General features: G+C 38.6%; 1 protein-coding gene across 13 annotated transcripts in view; it reads left to right on the top strand.

Moving 5' to 3' along the window:
• The window catches only part of EPS8 (epidermal growth factor receptor pathway substrate 8), a 141,133-nt gene that overhangs the window by 96,592 nt on the left and 25,628 nt on the right, over positions 1-18,913 (top strand). For all 13 annotated transcript variants that reach the window (XM_037388209.1, XM_037388207.1, XM_037388213.1 and 10 more), the window contains 9 exons: positions 115-264; positions 2,543-2,625; positions 4,671-4,807; positions 8,240-8,313; positions 9,297-9,423; positions 9,779-9,867; positions 14,001-14,075; positions 14,671-14,819; positions 17,153-17,336. In XM_037388209.1, coding sequence (XP_037244106.1) covers positions 115-264; positions 2,543-2,625; positions 4,671-4,807; positions 8,240-8,313; positions 9,297-9,423; positions 9,779-9,867; positions 14,001-14,075; positions 14,671-14,819; positions 17,153-17,336 — 1,068 coding nt within the window. The remainder of the gene's footprint in view (positions 1-114; positions 265-2,542; positions 2,626-4,670; positions 4,808-8,239; positions 8,314-9,296; positions 9,424-9,778; positions 9,868-14,000; positions 14,076-14,670; positions 14,820-17,152; positions 17,337-18,913) is intronic.

Raw genomic sequence — 18,913 nt, 5'->3', positions numbered from 1 at the left:
TAGCTTATTATCACTTTTCCTTTTTAACTCATGCAGCTTTGCAGCTTTTCTAAGATCAGGACACTGTATGATAAGGTGGTGTTTTGTGTTTGTTTTTATTTTCTCTTCCGGCAGAATGAACTGGAGAATTTTCCTTTAAGCACAATTCAGCATTGCCAAGCTGTGATGAATGCATGCAATTACAATTCGATTCTTGCATTAATATGTAAAGAACCGACCCAAGCCAAGCCCGATTTGCATCTTTTCCAGTGTGATGAGATTAAGGTAAGATAGTAATGGAGATCTGCTATGACTTATTTGAATAGGGGAATTTTATGAATTGGCAAATACAGTGGATAAAATCAAATGAGCTGATTCATAGAAAATAATTCTGTTCTTTTATTCTTATAAATATTCTTTAAGTTTAATGCACTTATGATATTGACACTACTTATAATATGTTAGTAAATGTACTGTAGTATGTCTTGCAAGAGAGTAGTCCAGTGTGTAAGCTGAATCCTTCAATGCATGTTCAGATATGTCATTACTGTAAATACTGATTCTTGGGCTCTGTAGCTGTTCATTTAGTCTTGCAATTGTGTAAAGCTCTAGAATATGGTTTGCATTCACACTTCTGAAGAAAATGGTGTAAAGCAGTTTGAATAATCTCAAATTTATTTTATACTCTGCAGATAACTCATCCAAGCTCTGAGTCTTACCTAGTCTTTCCCCTTTTTTCTGTTCTTTTTGTCACTGAACAATTAGACCTTGTCTATATTCTCACCTCTCTGCACCTCTGCTCTGCTGGAGAGATAATGAAAAGGAAAATACTATTTGCAGGAGGGACAAAACAAGGAAAGAAATTTTTTATCTATCATTAAGATATGTCCTTCAAGTATAAATAATTTTTTAATGTATCCTGCAACACTTCTTTATTTCCAGGGTTTCAAATTTTAATTTCTTTTACTCTATGTAATTGGTATTGCTTTAACTCTAATTGATATTTTCACAGGGATTTTTAAATTCCTTTGTAGTGGTTTACATCATTGTCTTAAAACAACAGATTGCTAATCACACTGTGCAACCATTTTGAAATTAATATAGTGAGTGGTGTGAAGATGACTGGCTAGTTGTGTAATTCGTTGCACAGAGTTTGCTGTTGCAATGGAAATAGGGATCCTGAGAGTAGTTCAGGTGGCATTATGTTAAATAATGCAGGGATCTTTTTTGAGGTCTGGTTGGACCCAGCTCTCCAAAGTGTAGAGGTGGTCTCTGTACTTCAGAGTTTCATCTTTTGAAGTTGTTCCTCTGTGTACAAATATACAGAGCATAACTTGGAAGTCCAGGATCCTCCTTTTCTTCAGAGTTATTGTTTGAGTCTGTGACCATACCCTAGGTTTTGTTCCTTACCCGTAGTTAGCTCTTGTCTTTTTCCTGCTTTTAAGTTACTATGAACCTCAGGAGCCTCTGCAATAAAAAGTTTAGTCAAAATCAATAATACTTGGGGCAGTCAATGGTTTTAAAAAAATTGTTAAATAATAAATATCAAGAGTATGATTAATAGAGTTCTTATGGGTGTAAGTTTCTCAAATCCCCTTAAGTTTTTCTATTAATCTTTTAACCTTCATGTATCCCTTGTCCATATTCTGTAGTGCAATTCATTATAGCCTGGGAAGTCCCTTAAATCCCCTTGGATCCTAAATTCAACAGTCTTCTGGTCCCATCAGAAGATACATGCTTATCCCAAAAACTTACATACCTCTCCATGGTAAGGGTACCAAGAAAGACGTGGACCATTTAGAGTGAGCCAGACACTGACAGATTTGATCTTTGACAACTTGTGTAGGAAATGAATTTGTCAGCTGAAGACATGTAACAGAGCATTCTAAATCCTATGAGAATCCGTGACCTATTTAACGCAAGAGCAATTAAAATAATGCCTTAGACCTGCATCAAAATTTCACTTGTGGGCCACTGGTGGAAGCAGGCTGCAGTTATGGAGAGGCAGGAACATACAGATTAGGAAATGTTCTGAAAAATTAGTCTTCTGTTACATCAAAGAGAAATTGGAGGCTATTGTTATATCTTAAAGGAAACTGTATCACTAAGTTACTCTCCTAATGCTTTATGCTGCTACTGTCTGTAGTAGTTTTGCTGCTACTATCTATAGTAGAATTTTTTTTTTAATACTGTTTCTTTTCCCTAACATACTTGAGAGAAAAAAATTATGTACGCAGAGGGAAAAAATAGCTTATGTAGTAATGGTTGACTTGAGATAATTACAGCTGTTCAGACAAATTTGGTATCTAGATTATATGCTCATCTGATGGTAATGCTGGAGTTTGGAACAGTGGCAAAAATACCAAGTCCCATACAATAGCATTGTGTGTTTTTTTGTTTTGTTTGTCTAAAATAGTTTATCCCAGAACTTTTAAATAAATGGGATTTGATAGAGTATTCTGGAATCTTAAGATGTCCTAAAAAAAGAGCATGTGGAGATGTTTATTTCATATACCTGGATAGTCTAGCTGATAACTGATGGATTCTGCTTTTGGCTCCTTAGGCTAGCTTTATTCATGAAGATATTGAAAGTGCAATCAGTGACAGCAAAAGTGGAAAACAAAAGAAGAGGCTTGAAACACTGAGGTAAAAACATAATTTCTTGGTAGTATATGGGATCATCAAATAGTGTTACAGCATTCAGAAGCTCAATTCAATTTGCTAGTTGACAATGTACTTCCAAACCCGAATGTTTTAACATTTAACATGCCTTGCTTTAACAATTATCTCATACTCTCTTGATTTATGGCATCACACTTACCTTTCCCAATCCTCGCTTAGTGATGGGAACAGCTGACATCAATACCACTTGCCAGGGAATAGCGTTGCATGCCTCAATTCTACATATGAGTCAAGTAGTTCAGAATTTAAATTAAAAACATATATGCCCCATAAAGTAAATAAGATTATGATAAAAGGTTTTGGGATCTAATGATATTAAATAAAACAGCAAGTGAAGATTCAATAATCTTCCTGCCTGCCTGTTTAACGATGCGGAAGACTTCTTGTTTCCCTGGTAGTGAAAGCTTCTCTGCCAGTTGGAAAATGTGAGGGAAAAGAGTCAGTTGGGTTCAGAGAAGATCAATACAGAAATTAGAGGTAGCCAACAGAGGTGTAGAAACAAGGCCACAAATATTTTAGATACTGAATGGTAATGGTGATAGTTTGTTGAAAAATTAGTATGTAACTGCATCCTGATAGGATCTCTCGGTAACACTTAGTTTTGTGGTTCAGATAGAGAAGTCTCTGCTGGAGAAAAATCATTAACTTAAAATGTCACCATTATAGGAATGAATTTATATTAGTCTTAGCTACCTGTTAAATTCTGATGCACAGCTTTTCAAGTTTTCCTAGAGTAATGTTCCTATAAGAACAAAACAAAAACTGAATTATGTCTAACTTTATCTGCAGGTTTAAAAATAAGTTAGTAGACTTTACTGGCTGTGGGACTGTAACAAACAGGTATAAGCACAAAGAGGCAACCCAGAGGAACTCAAATGCATTGGATATGCTGAGAAACTAATGAGATTTAATTGGGAGAAGAATGTAGGTCAGTACATCTGCTGGGAAAAATAATCCAAGATATCAGTCTCTGAGAGCCGTGAGGCCAAGAGGTCATGAGCGCATGGCAGCTTAGTGCTGGTTACTAGCAGTTGTATCATGTACATGCTGGCATCGGATCACGGGGGAAGACCCTCCTGCCTGGCATTGCCTTCTCGAGTTGCTACAAGGTTATTGACACACAGAAGTGTGGGACATGTGGCGGTGAGGGCCCAGGAGACTGGAGGAAGGAAAAGTGAAGGAAACATCTTTTTTTTTCAGTGTTCAAAGAACAAGTAACACTTTGCATTTGTGGTGGTGTTGCATGCTATCAATGAGATTCGATTATAAAGAGATGAATTTAAGGTGAAGATCTGGCATTTAAACAGGGGTGTGGGGAAGAGGTGGGGTATGTTTATGACAGGAGGAGTTGAGATGTCCTTGTTGGTTGGTATCAAACTGCAGAGTAACTTCAAACACATCTTTTCTTATGGTATTTAGAACCATGCTAAGAACTGGAAAACTGGAAAATTGCCGGTGGGAACATTGATACATTTGTATCAATACAGGATGAACAGGGCACTGTTATAAAAAGGAGAATCAGCCAGTAAGTTTAATTGGGTTTGTTGATAGGGTTTTAAGAAACAGGTGGTTGACAACCTGTCAAATTTAGGGATAGATACTCAACTTGTGATGGTTGAAAGGTAACTTCTAAAGAAAACTTTCACATAAAGTGGAAGTCCAGCCAGTAAAATGTGTATGGTGGTAAAAGTGCCACCCACTAAAACCCAAGCTACTGAATTTACCTGTGTAAACTGGCAGGCCTGTAGACATCAAGTTATGTGGCACTGCTTGGGCATTTCCCATGTAGCCAGCTGAAGAAGATTTGCTAACACCATCATGGAGTGGGTTTCCTACTGTGTTTAACATATTTACATATCATGGTCTTGAGTACTGCTTATTTGGGAAATCCACAGTACGTTCAACAGTAGAAGAGGTCCTTGTGAAGCCTCCTTGACTTCTCTGATTAAGCACTAGAAAAGAGAACGTTTTCCCCTTCAAGTGTCACTTGTGGGCTTCTCTTCCTCTAGAATGATATCCAAAGCTGACAGCGCCATCCCACCACCACCACAGGCACCGGCCCCTGTGCCACCAGGGACCATCACCCAAGTGGATGTGAGAAGCCGTGTGGCAGCGTGGTCTGCATGGGCTGCTGAGCAGGGGGAGTGTGAGTATTTCTGGGAGCCCGCTGCTGCGCAGCATGGTGGCAAACAGTTGTTCTGGGCAGTGCATTTTTGTGATGCTTGGTAATAACAAAAGTAGACTAGTTTCATAAAAATTACGGTAATTGCATCCAGATACAGAAATGGTTGTACAAGGTCACCCCTCTGTCCTCGCTGAGAGCAGACAGGATCATTCTCCCAGCCTAGTCTGAAATGCCCCAAGCCACCAGTGCCTGATCTGGGGAATATGACCTGACTGTCATAATCAGACTTGTCATTTACTTGCACTTACCCATTTTCTGAATTTCTGTTCAGAGCTGCTTTTACTTGTGCTTAATTGAGTGGGGGTGTGGGCTACCAATTGTAACTTGGGCTTTTTTGTGAACATAGTAACATTCATAGTAACCAGTACTGCCCTAACTCTAGTAATTTAATGATGCTGTCCTCAGTAATAGGGAGAGCGTAGGCCAGATATTTCAGACAATTAAAAAATATAATCATGGATTAAAAAGTGACTAGAGATCAGCATTATTTATTTATTTTATATTTATCTTTATAATGGCCTGTATGGTTAAACTACCTTTTTTTTTTTTAAAAAAAAAACTTTAACCAAGGAATGCTGTAGCATTTCTAATAGGTTTGGATATTTTTTTTTGTTTGGTGGTTTGTTTGTTTTGTTTTTTTTTTTTTAAATCTAATGGAAAAATTTTTATTTTGATCAAATATCTTTGAAAAAATATTTTTTTAGAAACAGTAAAGCTCCTTCTGTAAAACAGCCTGTATTAAGGTTAGACAGAGGCCTTTTTTGGTTGGTTTGTTTAGTTGTTTTTTTAATAATAGACACTAAAATTTTAGTTTTAGAAGTCATTAACCATGGAGTCTTTATTGTTTTTGGTTTATTAAACTATTATCTATATCACTCAACAAAATATACAACTATGCAAAGAAAACAACTAAAAATGTTCAGAGAAATCTGTAATGTTAAGAACTATTTCGTCTTTTTACCTACAGTATTACATTATCTTGAATAAAGGCTAGTTTGTTCTTCTGCTTGACTTCTTACTTCACGAAAGGTTCACTAGTTTGTTGAGTGTCTTGCCACACCACATGTGGATCGGAGTTGGAAGCATAGAATGATTTGGTTTGGAAGAGACCTTAAAGATCATCTAGTTCCACCCCCCCTGCCATGGGCAGGGACACCTTCCACTAGACCAGGTTGCTCAAAGCCCCATCCAACCTGGCCTTGAGCGCTTCCAGGGATGGGGCACCCACAGCTTCTCTGGGCAACCTGTTCCAGTGCCTCAGCACCTCCACAGTAAAGAATTTCTTCCTTGTATTTAATCTAAATCTACCCTCTTTCAACTTAAAGCTATTCCCCCTTGTCCTATCACTACATGCCCTTGTAAAAAATCCCTCTCTGGCTTTTTTGTAGGCCCCCTTTAGGCACTGGAAGGTGCTATAAGGTCTCCCCGGAGCCTTCTCTTCTCCAGGCTGAACAACCCCAACTCTCTCAGCCTGTCTTCATAGGAGAGGTGCTCTAGCCCCCTGATCATCTTTGTGGCTCTCCTCTGGACTTGTTCCAACAGGTCCATGTCCTCCTTATGCTGGGGGCTTCAAAGCTGAATGCAGTACTCCAGGTGGGGTCTCACAAAAGTGCAGTAGAGGGGAATGATCCCCTCCCTCAACCTGCTGGCCACGCTTCTTTTGATGCAGCCCAGGGTGCAGCTGGCTTTCTGGGCTGCAAGTGTACATTGCCATCTCATGCTGAACTTCTCATTCACCAACACCCCCAAATCTTTCTCCTTGGGGCTGCTCTCAATCCTTTCTCCTCCCAGCCTGTGTTTGTACTTGGGATTGCCCCGACACATGTGCAGGACCTTGTACTTGGTCTTGTTGAACTTCATGAGGTTCATGCAGACCCACCTCTCAAGCCTCTCAAAGTCCCTGTGGACGGCTTCCATTCCCTCCAGCATGTTGACCACACCACACAGCTTGGTGTTGTTGGCAAACTTGCTGAGGGCGTCTCGATCACACTGTCCATGTCACAGACAAAGGTGTTAAACAGCACCAATCCAAATACTGACCCCTGAGGAAAGCCACTTGTCATCTCCACTCGGACATCAAGCTGTTGACTGCAACATATGACCATCCAGCCAATTTCTCATCTGCCAAGTGGTCCATTTGTCAAATCCCTGTCCTCCAATTTAGCAACAAGGATGTTGTGTGGGACAATGTCAGATACTTTGTACAAGTCCAGGTAGATGATGTCAATTGTTCTTCCCCCATCCATCAACACTATAACCCTGTTGTACAAGGATACCAAATTTTTCAGTCATGATTTACCCTTAGTGAAGCTATGTTAGCTGTCACCAGTCACCTCTTTGTTTTCCATGTGCCTTAGCATAGTTTCCAGGAAGATCTGCTCCATGATCTTGCTGGGCACAGAGGTGAGACTGACTGGCCTGTGGTCCTCCGGGTCTTCTTTTTTTTCCGTTTCTAAAAATGGGGGTTATGTTTCCCCTTTTCCAGTCAGTGGGATCTTCACTGGACTGACACGACTTCTCAGATACGATGGACAGTGGCATGACTCTTTCATTCGCCAGTTCCCTCAGGACCCATGGGTGCATTCTGTCAGGTCCCATGGACCTGTGCACCTTCAAGTTCCTTAGATGGTCATGAAGCTGATTTTCTCCTGCATCTTCTCCTCATCTTCTTTATACTCCCATTCCCTGCCTTTGTCTTCTGTAACTTGGGCAATGTGGCCGTCCCTGCAGTTTCTTTTATTCCACTCATGTGGATCTTTTCTGAAATGTTTTTACTAAAATTCCACCCGTTAACAAACGCAATGCAGTACTTAGTGTGACTTAAAAATGCAACATTTACTGTTTCTCAAAATGTTAACCCTTGTTTTTGAATAAAAGTCACTGACTCTTCCATTGTTATTTGGAAGTACCAGTTCTGTCACATCATTACCTCCCATTTCTATGCTGCCAGACTTTGTATCCCTTTTTGCTAACTACCTTTTATATCAAAATTGTCTTCGAAGTCATGGCAACACTCTTTCTTGCTTCCTTTTGCTGGAGTAGCTTTCAGCATGTTTTGCAAAATGGAATGATTTCTCATTATGCTGTATTTATGATCTGCCACTTTCTGCTGTAATTTTTTGATTCAGACCCCAGTACCACATTTCTGTGGTTAATTTCATTTATGCAGCTAAGCTAAGGCAAGCACACACCTAAGCTTTTTTTGTGAGACTTGGCAGGCTCAGGAATTAGGTTGCAAGATAGTCAGATTGTGTGGAGCAAAGGGAATGGTACAAACAATTCTGTCCATCTTTTTCCTACACTAGTATCTTTTAAAGCATAAGCTGTATAGTAAGTGTTGGTTGCTAATTCTGTGTATATGGATATCTTATTCTCTTCTTCCCTTTTCTACAGTTGAAAAACATAGGCAATACCATGATCATGAAGAAACAGCAGAGATGATAGCAGCCAGGATTGACAGAGATGTTGTAAGTGAGAAGCTACAAGTGATACTGCTTAATGTCTCTGAAATTTAGGTAGACCTAAAAATAAATAGGTGGTAGCTCTTTTTCTTTTTCCTTAAAATAAAAAAAAGACAGGATAAATAAAAAAGAAAAAAAGGGACTGAATGTTGATGTGAAGTTTTATGCTTTGAAGAGGTAGAAATATAAACAGTAATTTTGTGTGGTAGACCAAATTCAACAAACTATGTAAGGATAAAAAATTCCATCTGTTTTGTGGGACTCAGATATGTCCAGTATCTGGAAAATAAACATATGGTCATTTCTAAAGACAGGTGGACCGTGTATATGTATAACCTAAACTTTCCTTGCCTGTAAGCAATAACATTGGCCAGGTCCTACGATGTATGCAATAACAAATATTTTGCCCCATTTGTCATTTGTAACTTTCTACTTTTCTACTCTGCTGTTGCCCTGAGCAACATCAGAGGGTCTTGAGGAAAGCATGTTGGGGCCTGTTGAATTTGTGTGTTCCCCAGGGGGTCATTCATTCTCCTCCACTTGCTTTTGAAAACAGTTCTTCAAAGAGCACTTCTTTGTAAAACTACATTTTGACATTCAACCACTAGCTTAATACTTTGTGTACTAAAGGAGATTATGAAGTTACACTGTTTAGGAAAATGCTGTCCATTCAAATAATTAGAATTTTTTCATGTGCTGTGAGAGAAAATGTAATGTGTGCACAAATTGTGTAACTGCAATCTGAATTTAGTAAACTTGTTGCTCACATTTTAAAAGCTTTGGTGGTCCTAAGTTTTTGAAAACCTAAGATTAAAAATACTTTTCAGGTGTGTAAAGTTAAAAACATAATGAATCTAAATATGGAATGTTCTAGCATGAACTTCGTTACGAGGAAGCTGTTGGTGTCTGAAAGCGTGGTCATTCTGATTTCTGGAGTATTTCTGCTTGAGAGTCTGTAGAGAAACTGTTACTTTTCTTTTCTCCCATAGCAAATTCTGAACCATATTTTGGATGACATTGAATATTTTGTTACCAAACTTCAAAAAGCTGCTGAAGCTTTTGCTGAACTTTCAAAGAGGAAGAAAACTAAGAAAAGTAAAAAGAAAGGACCTGGAGGTAGGGGTTCTTACTGCACACAATTTGCTTCTCTAAGAATCATTGAAGTAGCTAGCAAATGTATCTTTTTGTGGTATTTTTTCGTGAGCACAGTTTCTTTCACTTTGAGCACAAAAAATCCTACCCAGTATATTTTTAGAGGGAAACCTATGAAAATCATTTGCTTGAAATGTGTGGGGTGTGACTAACTAGAGATGTGGTTGCAGAAAATGCTCATTTTGTGGTTCTATATTGACCATAAAATTCTGTAAGTTGGTAAATCTATTATGTATTTATGTGTTTACTATATCTGTAACATTTATAGAAGTTACATACAATATAAATGGATACATAAAAATCTTTTTTTGTTCACCAGAGGGGGTTCTTACTCTCCGTGCAAAACCACCACCTCCAGATGAATTTGTTGACTGCTTCCAAAAATTCAAACATGGCTTCAATCTTCTGGTAAGTGACTGCTAGTGGGTATGGTGGTGTGAGGCACGAGGTAACAGTTTTTTCTGGGATAGGTGATGCTAAGTATAACACAGTCTTTGTTTTCCCTACCACTACAAATTAATTTGGGTGTCAGTTTTGCTGCATTGGTTTTCCTATGTCCGATTCCACTAGGGTGAAGTGAAGAACTAAAATTGTGGTGAAAGATGAAGAGGAGAAGGAAGAATCAGTAACATGATGGATTTGCTTTGTAGTTATTAAGTTGGGTTTCTTGGCCATTCCAGCTATTCCAGAGGGGGTGGATGCTTTACTGTTTACACCCCTGAGGGAGCTGCAGGTCATCTTGGCTTTGGGAATGCATTAATCAAGTTTTCTGCCTTCTGCCTAACTTGCCTGGTGCCTTGTCCATGTATGAAAAACTTGTGGGTCTTAAATGCCCTACTGCTACCAGCTGTGCAGAGGTGGTCATGTCATCCAGGGAATCGTGAGCCTGAGTCTGCTGTCCTGATCTCCACTGCACTTTCAGAAGGAGCAAACCCACAAATATCCTCCTCAAGAATGCTAACGTACCTGGAAATGTAATGTTATTTGGTCCTTGGCTGGCACACAGGAAGATAGCTCAGCTGATACTTGGCTGGTCTTGGACTTTCACCTTTTCCTTCTCCGTCCAAGGCTGAACTGAGGCAAGAGCAGGCCTGGCCACCTAGGTTGGCCTTTGAGGTTTGGGATGCTGCTCCTCAAGTTCTCTACACAGTGACTAGATGAGTGTATTTCTTTCAGCATTGTTTCTTTTCCTGGTTCTTTAAAGCCTTTTACTTGGAAAATTTGAGTTTAAATCATAAAAGAATCTCTAGGAACATCTGTGGGGATCATGGCTCTGTTGCATGCTTGCCAGCCTCACCAGCTGTGGCCTTAATTTAGTTTTATGCAACTGTGCCCATCAGACTCTCTGTGCTTGTTTGCCATCATTACGTGGGACCTTTCTGGCCTCAGAACTCTCCATCCGACAAATTGCTGTTGCTTTATAAGTTCTCGACAAGCAGAGATGCTAAATCAAGAGCCTTGTCCTGGCATCTCCTCTTCTGCAAGTGCTATTAAAGGCAGGCAGCAAGTGGGACACCACCAAAGCATTTACTTTCAGATACTGACTGTCCCTTCCAATTGCTGTGGAAGCTATGCCAACACAGAAAATTGTTCTTGCATTCACTGAGTAAAATCAGCTTTTTTCTTCTTCTTAGGGAATGAATTCTGATTGCAGAACTGTAGGAGCTATTTGGAAGTATCTGTTTTTAAGAAATGGATATTTCTTAGATGTATCTATTAAGAATAACTTTTTTTAACAAAACTCTGTATTGAATGCTGTGATTCTGACCTTAAAGGATTGCTGTTTTGTGGAAGATGGAAGTCTTAGAACATACTGATCCTTCTCAGTAATAGTGCTTGTAGTGTTCATTTTTTTCCATTCTTACTTCTTATCTCATTCTGCATTTAAATGTTTTTCACCCAAGAACAACATGTGCACTTTTGCGTCTTTTATTTTCTGTGCAGGAGAAGAAGCAGTTCTTGTTCTGATGTTCAACAGCATCTAGGACTTGGTGCTTGTGAGGAGCTGTGCTTGTAACAGTGCTTTACTTCTGCATTGTTGCAGGAGCCACAAAAGCCTGTGTCCTGGTTCCAGCTGGAATAGAATTAGTTTTCTTCTTAGTAGATGATCTAGTCTTGTGTTTTGGTTTCAGTATGAGAATAATGTTGATAACACACTGACTTTTTAGTTGTTGCTAAGTAGTGCTTACTCTAAGTCAAGGACTTTTCAGTTGCCCATGCTCTGTCAGTGAGCACGAGAGGCTGGGAGAGGCAGCATGGCCAGCACAGCTGATCCAAACTAGCCAAAGGTGTATTCCATCCCATAAAACATCGTGCTCAGCATACATATTGGGCGAGTTGACTGGGGGCCACCGATTGCTACTGAGGGACTGTCTGGGTCAGTGGGTGGTGAGAAATTCTATTGTGCATCATTTGGCTTTTTTCCCTTAGGTTTTATTCCTGTCTTTCCCTCTTCTGATCTTTACAATTGTGGTGGTGGTGATGGTTGTTGTTGTTATTATTACTATTATTTTAACTTTATTTAAATTATGAAACTGTTCTTACCTCAGCCGCAGGTTTTACCTTTTTCTGATTTTCCTTCCCATCCCACCAGCAGGAGAGGAGGGGGGAATGAGAAAGGGCTGCATGTTACTTAGTTGCTGGCTGGGATTAAACCATGACAGTCTAAAATTTCACTTCCTGGGGCTTTATGTCAAGCATGGAGGACTCTATAAAATGAAAAATCTAGTTAGAAAATTTGAAATTAAAAAGGAGTAGCTAGAAGAATAAAATCTTTGCCAGTAGAATGGAAACTGTTTTAAAACACCATGCTGGAAGCTTCTAGAAAATGCCTACCATTTGTCAAAAAAACCTTTAGAAAGACTGAAAGTAAGTTGTTATGACTGAAGAACAATATATAGGAAGTTATTACAAGTGAAAACACATCCTCCTCCTTTCTTCATTTGGAGGCACACTTTGGAAAGTCTGGATGTGAAAGTAGAATGAGGCTAGCCAAAAGCAGTTTGAGGAACAGACTGCAAGATGCAGTAAAAACTGCTATAACTTTTAAGAACACATTCTGGCATGCTGCTTAACTTCTGGAGCCTGCAGGGCCAACAGGTCATCAGTAAATAAAAGAATTCCTCCAAAAAGCTGTATCAGAGAAACTATATGATTTTTTTAATATGTGTGTTTACTTGGAAATCCTTGGTAGTGGACAGTATGTTCATGAAAATCATTTTTTATGGGAGACACAAGAGATATTCTGTTTCAGATTTGAAGAACTGGTAATGGGTTAAAGAACAGCAAATCAAAATGACAAGTTACAGACAGGTGAATAGAAGCCCTGTTTGAATGGGCACCATTAATCAATCTATTCCAAAAACTAAGTCAGCAAACCACACAGTACAGTGTGTAACCTCTCTCAAACTGCCTTTCTTGCAGAGGAAGAGAAGTCATTAAGGTAATGCTGATAATCTTTAAAGTCATTCCAAGGATCTGAGACAACCAGGTACCCGCACATGGGATGCAGTTTGTAGGCAGGTATATTAAGTTGAGTAAGAAGCAAACGTGCGTCTTGCAAAACAAAATAATGTCTATAAATCCATAAGTTCCTTGGATTTTATTTCTTTGGATTTCAAAAACACATCCAGCAAGGTTGCATACCGCAAAGTTCTTAAAGAAACTGAGCTGCTGTGGGGTTGAATGTAGCTGCTTAGATTGTTGTGTGAAATAGAAAACAAATTATGGGACTAAAATGCCAGTTCACAAAGTGCGGTAAATTCAGCAGTGGCATCCCACATGCCTTTGCAGATACCTTTGCTGTCCAGCATGTTTACAGGTGTCTAGGCAAATGGGGATTATAGAGTCTACAAATGTAGAAATATCTCATGATAGCAGATAAAGTGACAGATGCAATTCAACATTGATAGATATGGTAGTCATGGACAGGTGGGGGAAAATCTCTATATTAAATCAGAACAAATGTTGATGCAATACAGATTCCTGTGAGAATGTCATTCATGTTCAACGGTGATCAACCAAACAAATGTTAAGAACCATTTGGAAAAAGAAAATAATTAACAAATAAAAAACATCAGTATGCTGTTATGATCCCAGTGTAATAAAATTGAGGGAGGACAAGAATGCTCAAAGAAATTACTTTAGCCTGGAAAAAAACAAACAGAGAAAGAATGTAATAAAGCTGTAAATGGTTATGAGCATCACTGGAAAAAGCGAGTAGAGGATTGCTCAGTTTTCTTTTAAGAGAACTACAGAACACTAGTGAACCTAAGAGGTGGTGAATTTCCAAAGGAGATGCTTCTCTACGAAGCATATAATTCAGTTGTGGAACTGCTGGTTTTGCATGATAGGTGCTAAAGATACACGTGGGTTCAAAAGCATTTGGATGAATGAGCATTTGCACTTAGTGGCTGTTGCAGATGAAACACTGGGCTTAGGCAGACCTGTGGCCTGATCAGGGATGCCCATTCTTATGTGAAGTATTTATTGTCATAAAAGCTAAATGTTTCTTAAAATGTATCATTTTCCCATTCTTTCAGGCCAAATTAAAGTTCCATATCCAGAATCCTAGTGCAGCTGAACTGGTTCATTTTCTCTTTACCCCACTACATATGGTAAGGTTTATAATTTTCTCAGTGTTTTCCTTCAGCACTCTTTGTGTTTATATGCTCTGTAACCTTTTCAAGGATAACAAGTTTGAAATATGTCCCTGGACAATAGCTAAGGAGAAATGTGTGTGTCTCAGGATCTTTTTAGAAAATAATTTTTATCCTTTTCTTTGTATATTCCTATCTATTAAATATATTTATTTAAATCATCTTAACTTTGTGTGTTACAGTTAGCCATTATAATTTTTAATTACTGATAAAAAATTGAGATACTTTACATAATGCAAGAGGAGAGTTGAAAGCATAGCCATATGTCTATTTAATGGAAGGATGTGTGGTTTTGATCAGTGGAGCAAAAATAACATTGCCAAAAGTGAGGCTAAATATAAAATGGTTGGTGACCAAAACAGCAGTTCTTCTGCAATAAATGGTTTAAGTAATCTGTAGGACATTAAGACACATCGTTAGCTTCTCAGAGTTTTTTTGGAGGGGTTGTTTTCATGAGTAATAAATGTTTACTAGCAGCACTGTAGTTAACTTGCATTCACTGTAACTTCCTTACTGACAACGTTCTTTGTATTATTTCAATACTGGGATTTAGGTGGTACAGACAACAGGAGGGCCAGAGCTTGCTGGTACAGTTCTCAGTCCCCTCTTAACAAAAGATACTATAGACTTCCTGCGATATACTGTCACCAGTGAGGAAGGCCAATTATGGATGTCATTGGGTGACACATGGACCAAAGCCAGGTGAGAAAAAGCCTTTGCATATTTTATTGATAAGCTTTAAAGTCAAGTTTATTGACGTTATCCACCCCCCCAATAAACTCAATATTAATTTCTTAGACTTTGGACTCTTCAGAACTGTTCTTCAAAGTTTTTGGAAAGGAGCTCTTTAGCCCCAGTGGAATTTGGGAGTGGTTTGATTTTTAGGGGTCTCAAGGAGGGAGAAAATGCAGACAGAAATTTTTGTTTTCTCCATAGTATCAAGAACCTCTTGACATAATCTCTTGCAGTAATTTTTTCTGAACTCTCTCTTACATGTTTCCAGTTGTTTTTCACTATTATTTTTCAAACCCAGCTATCTGGACTTCACTAAAAATCAATTTGAAGAAGACGCAATAAAAATTGGCCAAATATTGAAGAACAAGATAGAGATTTCTATTTTCAATTTCCAGTAATTATCAAAGCTGAAAATCTATGTCTTTACTACTTCAAAAGCATCATAATGCTGTAAAGAAAATGCTTATAATTTTTGGATGTGTATTGGCTGAATAATGTTACATGTGCATATCCTACACGTTGCACTGTTATGGTCAGACTTAGCTAAAAATGAACTATTTTATGCATTTGTTCTTTTTGAGGTAAGTATGTGGTTCCAAGTTACTTAGGTAAATAGAACACGCAAAAGAAAAAGCTTAAATTAGCAAAGTGTGTTTTAACTCTAATCTGCAGTAAAGTACATTTGATGATGATTAAGTATGCAATCACTTGGGCTGGAAATGCATCATGTATTTTGTGTTCATTCATCCTTGCTTTTAGATTTTAAATTGGAACATAAACATCTACCAAGTGGATTTCTTTAATTGATTGATTGATTGATTGATTAAAAAGTAGTTGAGTGTTTTGCTGGTAAGAAAGGCTGCACAGAAAGCCCTAGAGCATGGAGTGACAAACATCCTCGGAGTAGGGAGAGTGATATACAAGTCTTTCCCTTTCTTGATCTCACTCTCCTGCCAGACTAGGAATGTTATCATCCTTTGGAATGTTGAATGTTGTTCATCCTTTAGGCTTATGGTTCAGTCTGCTACTATAAAATGCACTGGGAACAGGAATTGCAGCTCCTTGATACTGCCTGAGAGCTTACCCCAGCAAAGCACCATTCTCTTGCCTTTACCTGCTTCAAGCTCTGCTGTCTTCGTAGCAGCTTGTGGAGGGACTGGCAGTGGAAATTGCTTCATAGCATTGGAGCCTTGTGCAGGGAAAATGAATCACTGGGTAAAATAATGGGCTCTTTGCGTTGGGAACTGCCACCATCATTTGTTTAATCTGTCCTGAAAAAAGCTTAATGGAAAGAGAAGCAGCTCATGTTGGGCAGTGAAGAATGAAGCACTTGGAATACAGTTGTTTGACCTGTGCAGATTAGAAATGATCTGATTGATCTCGGTATCCAGAGGTACGCTCTGGTGTGGTGTAGCAGGAGACATGAATGATGAAACTCACGGGTTACTGACCTAGCTCAGGGCTGCTAATGGGCCAGTAATTTCTGACTGCTCCTGCAACTTGTGTAACTGGCAGCATTTGCCCCTTAGTTTTGAGCAGTGTCAACAACAAGACTTTTAAAAGGATGTTATGTATGTTCCTGTTTCTGCTTTCACTGTTAAGATACAGTAATGTATATTGTGGGACAGTGTGTTATGTATAGTGCAGTGACAGAGTGTGCAAGTATTAGTTTGGGTATTTTGTATCACAATAGGGAATGCTAATGGAGCTCTGAAAAGTAATACAGCATTTTAAAAAGAGCTATCTGGACCATGAAACAGCAAATATGATACTAATTCTTGTGTCTTGGAGCACTTCGAGTCGTGGGGGTTTTGTCAGTAAAAGCTATTGTTTAACTTTTGGGCTTAGGTGTAGCTAGGCCCCCTAAGCTTCCATACTTCATACCTGCTTTCAGACTTTCTCTTTGAAGACTTTGTCTCTTTGGAGTCTTTTGTCTGGTGCTTGCACATAAATGCTGCATTGCAATATCTTTCCCCATCAAATAGTTAAATCCTAGATTTGTTTGTGATTGATTTTTCTATTATTCATCCTGTGAGAGAAGACAGAAATTTGTTGTGTTTTACCACTGACATGTCCTTACGGCAGGAGCAGCTTCCTTCTGCAGGGTACAGTAGGGAGCATGGCTGTGGTCAAGCAATGTTTTCTGCCAATTTTGTGTTCCTGTGCAATTCTGCCTTATTGTAATCCCAATATCTCCTCTATACTAATAAAAAATCTAAAGCATTTCAATTTTTAGGATATCTATTAAACCAATATTTGTATGGCCCTTGATACAGATCTGTAATTTACTTTTCATACAGAGCGGATTGGCCCAAAGACCATTTTATTCCACCTTATGTCCCCCGTTTCCGAAATGGTTGGGAGCCTCCTTTGCTGAACTTCATGGGAGCTCCAAAGGAGCAAGAACTCAATCATTTGGCTGAGTCTGTGGCAAACGTTGCAGAGCAACAGCGGAAGCAAGAAATGAAAAGGTTGTCAGCTGAGGTAGGTTACCTGCAACAGTGTTTTGTAAATTAGCTGAAGGCAACGCCAACTGTTTACTTCATGATGAAAATAATCTGTGATGTTGTTGGAATAACCATGCTCTGATGTCTGCTATATCAGTGCAAGTTCATTACACTTACATTAAAGTTATAAAAAAACAAATACCTGTTCAGCCACCAAAAATGTGATTAGGAGAAATAGAAGGCTTTTGCCTGCTGCTCTCCTTGAACTTGGTGCACTTTCCCACCTCAATTGGGATGGTAGTCCAGGCCCCTGAGGTTCAATTTGATTCTTGACCTGTGCTTTCAGATGCTGGTTTTTTTGACCATATATTTAGGCAGAATTTGAACCAAAATGCTCTTAAATGTGCATCCATGCAAGGCTGGATGGGATGCTAGGGGGAAAAAGCACCACTGTTCAGGCAATTTTGGATTTAAGCTACTGCTTCACAAATGTGGAGTTTAATATTCCTTTCATTAATTTCTTGATGCTTTCACTGTATTGCAAGAATGTATTCAGAGGTGGTATCAGAAAAATGCCATGTCAGGTAATTTAGACCTACTTGTGAAAAACAGCTGCCCATTAGAATTCTTATACAGGAACATTTTCCCATCCTTTTCTTCCAAGAAATGTGATGAATTTAGCAAAAGACAGGTTATTCTATTTAGAGAATGGAAACAGGCACCATCATCTGAAGCCTTCAGAGAAACCAGAGTGTGCTTTTGGACCAACTTTATAGTCTGCTCCTTTGGTTCTTAACAGAGATTCTTCTCCCTACTTTTTCAGTAGAGTTGGTCAGAAAATGTACTTTCATTTTTCTCACAATTCTAAGAATATATATGGATTTTGTTTCTTTTTAATTCACAAAAAAAAAACCCTATTGCATTTTTAAACATATAAAAGTTTTCATTTTGGGAGCTTTTTGTTGTTGGCAGGACATAAGTTCTAATTCAAAATTTTGAATTCTTTTGCTATGCTAGTTTTACTTTAAATCAATTGTTATTTAGTCCAAGGTCCCCTGTTAGCACCTGAGAATTTTCTAGGTTTAGTCCATAGTCTTTCCTGTCTTCCTTGAGCAATCTGCACAATATTTGGAGTATATCTTAACCCAAGGACACTGCATTTTGTCTTAATTTTATAATATGTGGGGTTTTAATCTGTTAGTGAAAAAATGCACATATGAAAGAAGGTTCGAGGGAAGGTTTTTTGGCTTTTAGGGCATGGTGGTTTTTTGCAGAGCAATTCCCTATCGGAGACAACAAACCTTCCCCAGCAAAAGTTTATGAAAACTGCCCGTGGAAAGCTTGTCATAATAAAACTTTGTTTTCATGATAATCTCCATCAGTCCAGAAAAAAAAAAAATAATCTACTCAGCTATAGAGACAAATTGGATAAAAAGTCTGCCAAGCAAAGGAGGTTAATGTGGTAGATATTTGATTAATTAAAACAGTTTGGCTTTATACCTAACAAGATATACAAGAAAAAGTGCGCCAAAAACTTAGTTGTTGCCAGTGATTCATTTTGAGCAAAAAAGCATTTTTAGTAAAGTTAACGGACACAATAATGTGAAATGTAGC

The sequence above is a fragment of the Falco rusticolus genome, chromosome 5 (assembly GCF_015220075.1).
Source record: "Falco rusticolus isolate bFalRus1 chromosome 5, bFalRus1.pri, whole genome shotgun sequence".
NCBI lineage: Eukaryota > Metazoa > Chordata > Aves > Falconiformes > Falconidae > Falco > Falco rusticolus.
This window is presented reverse-complemented; position numbering and strand designations above follow the sequence as displayed.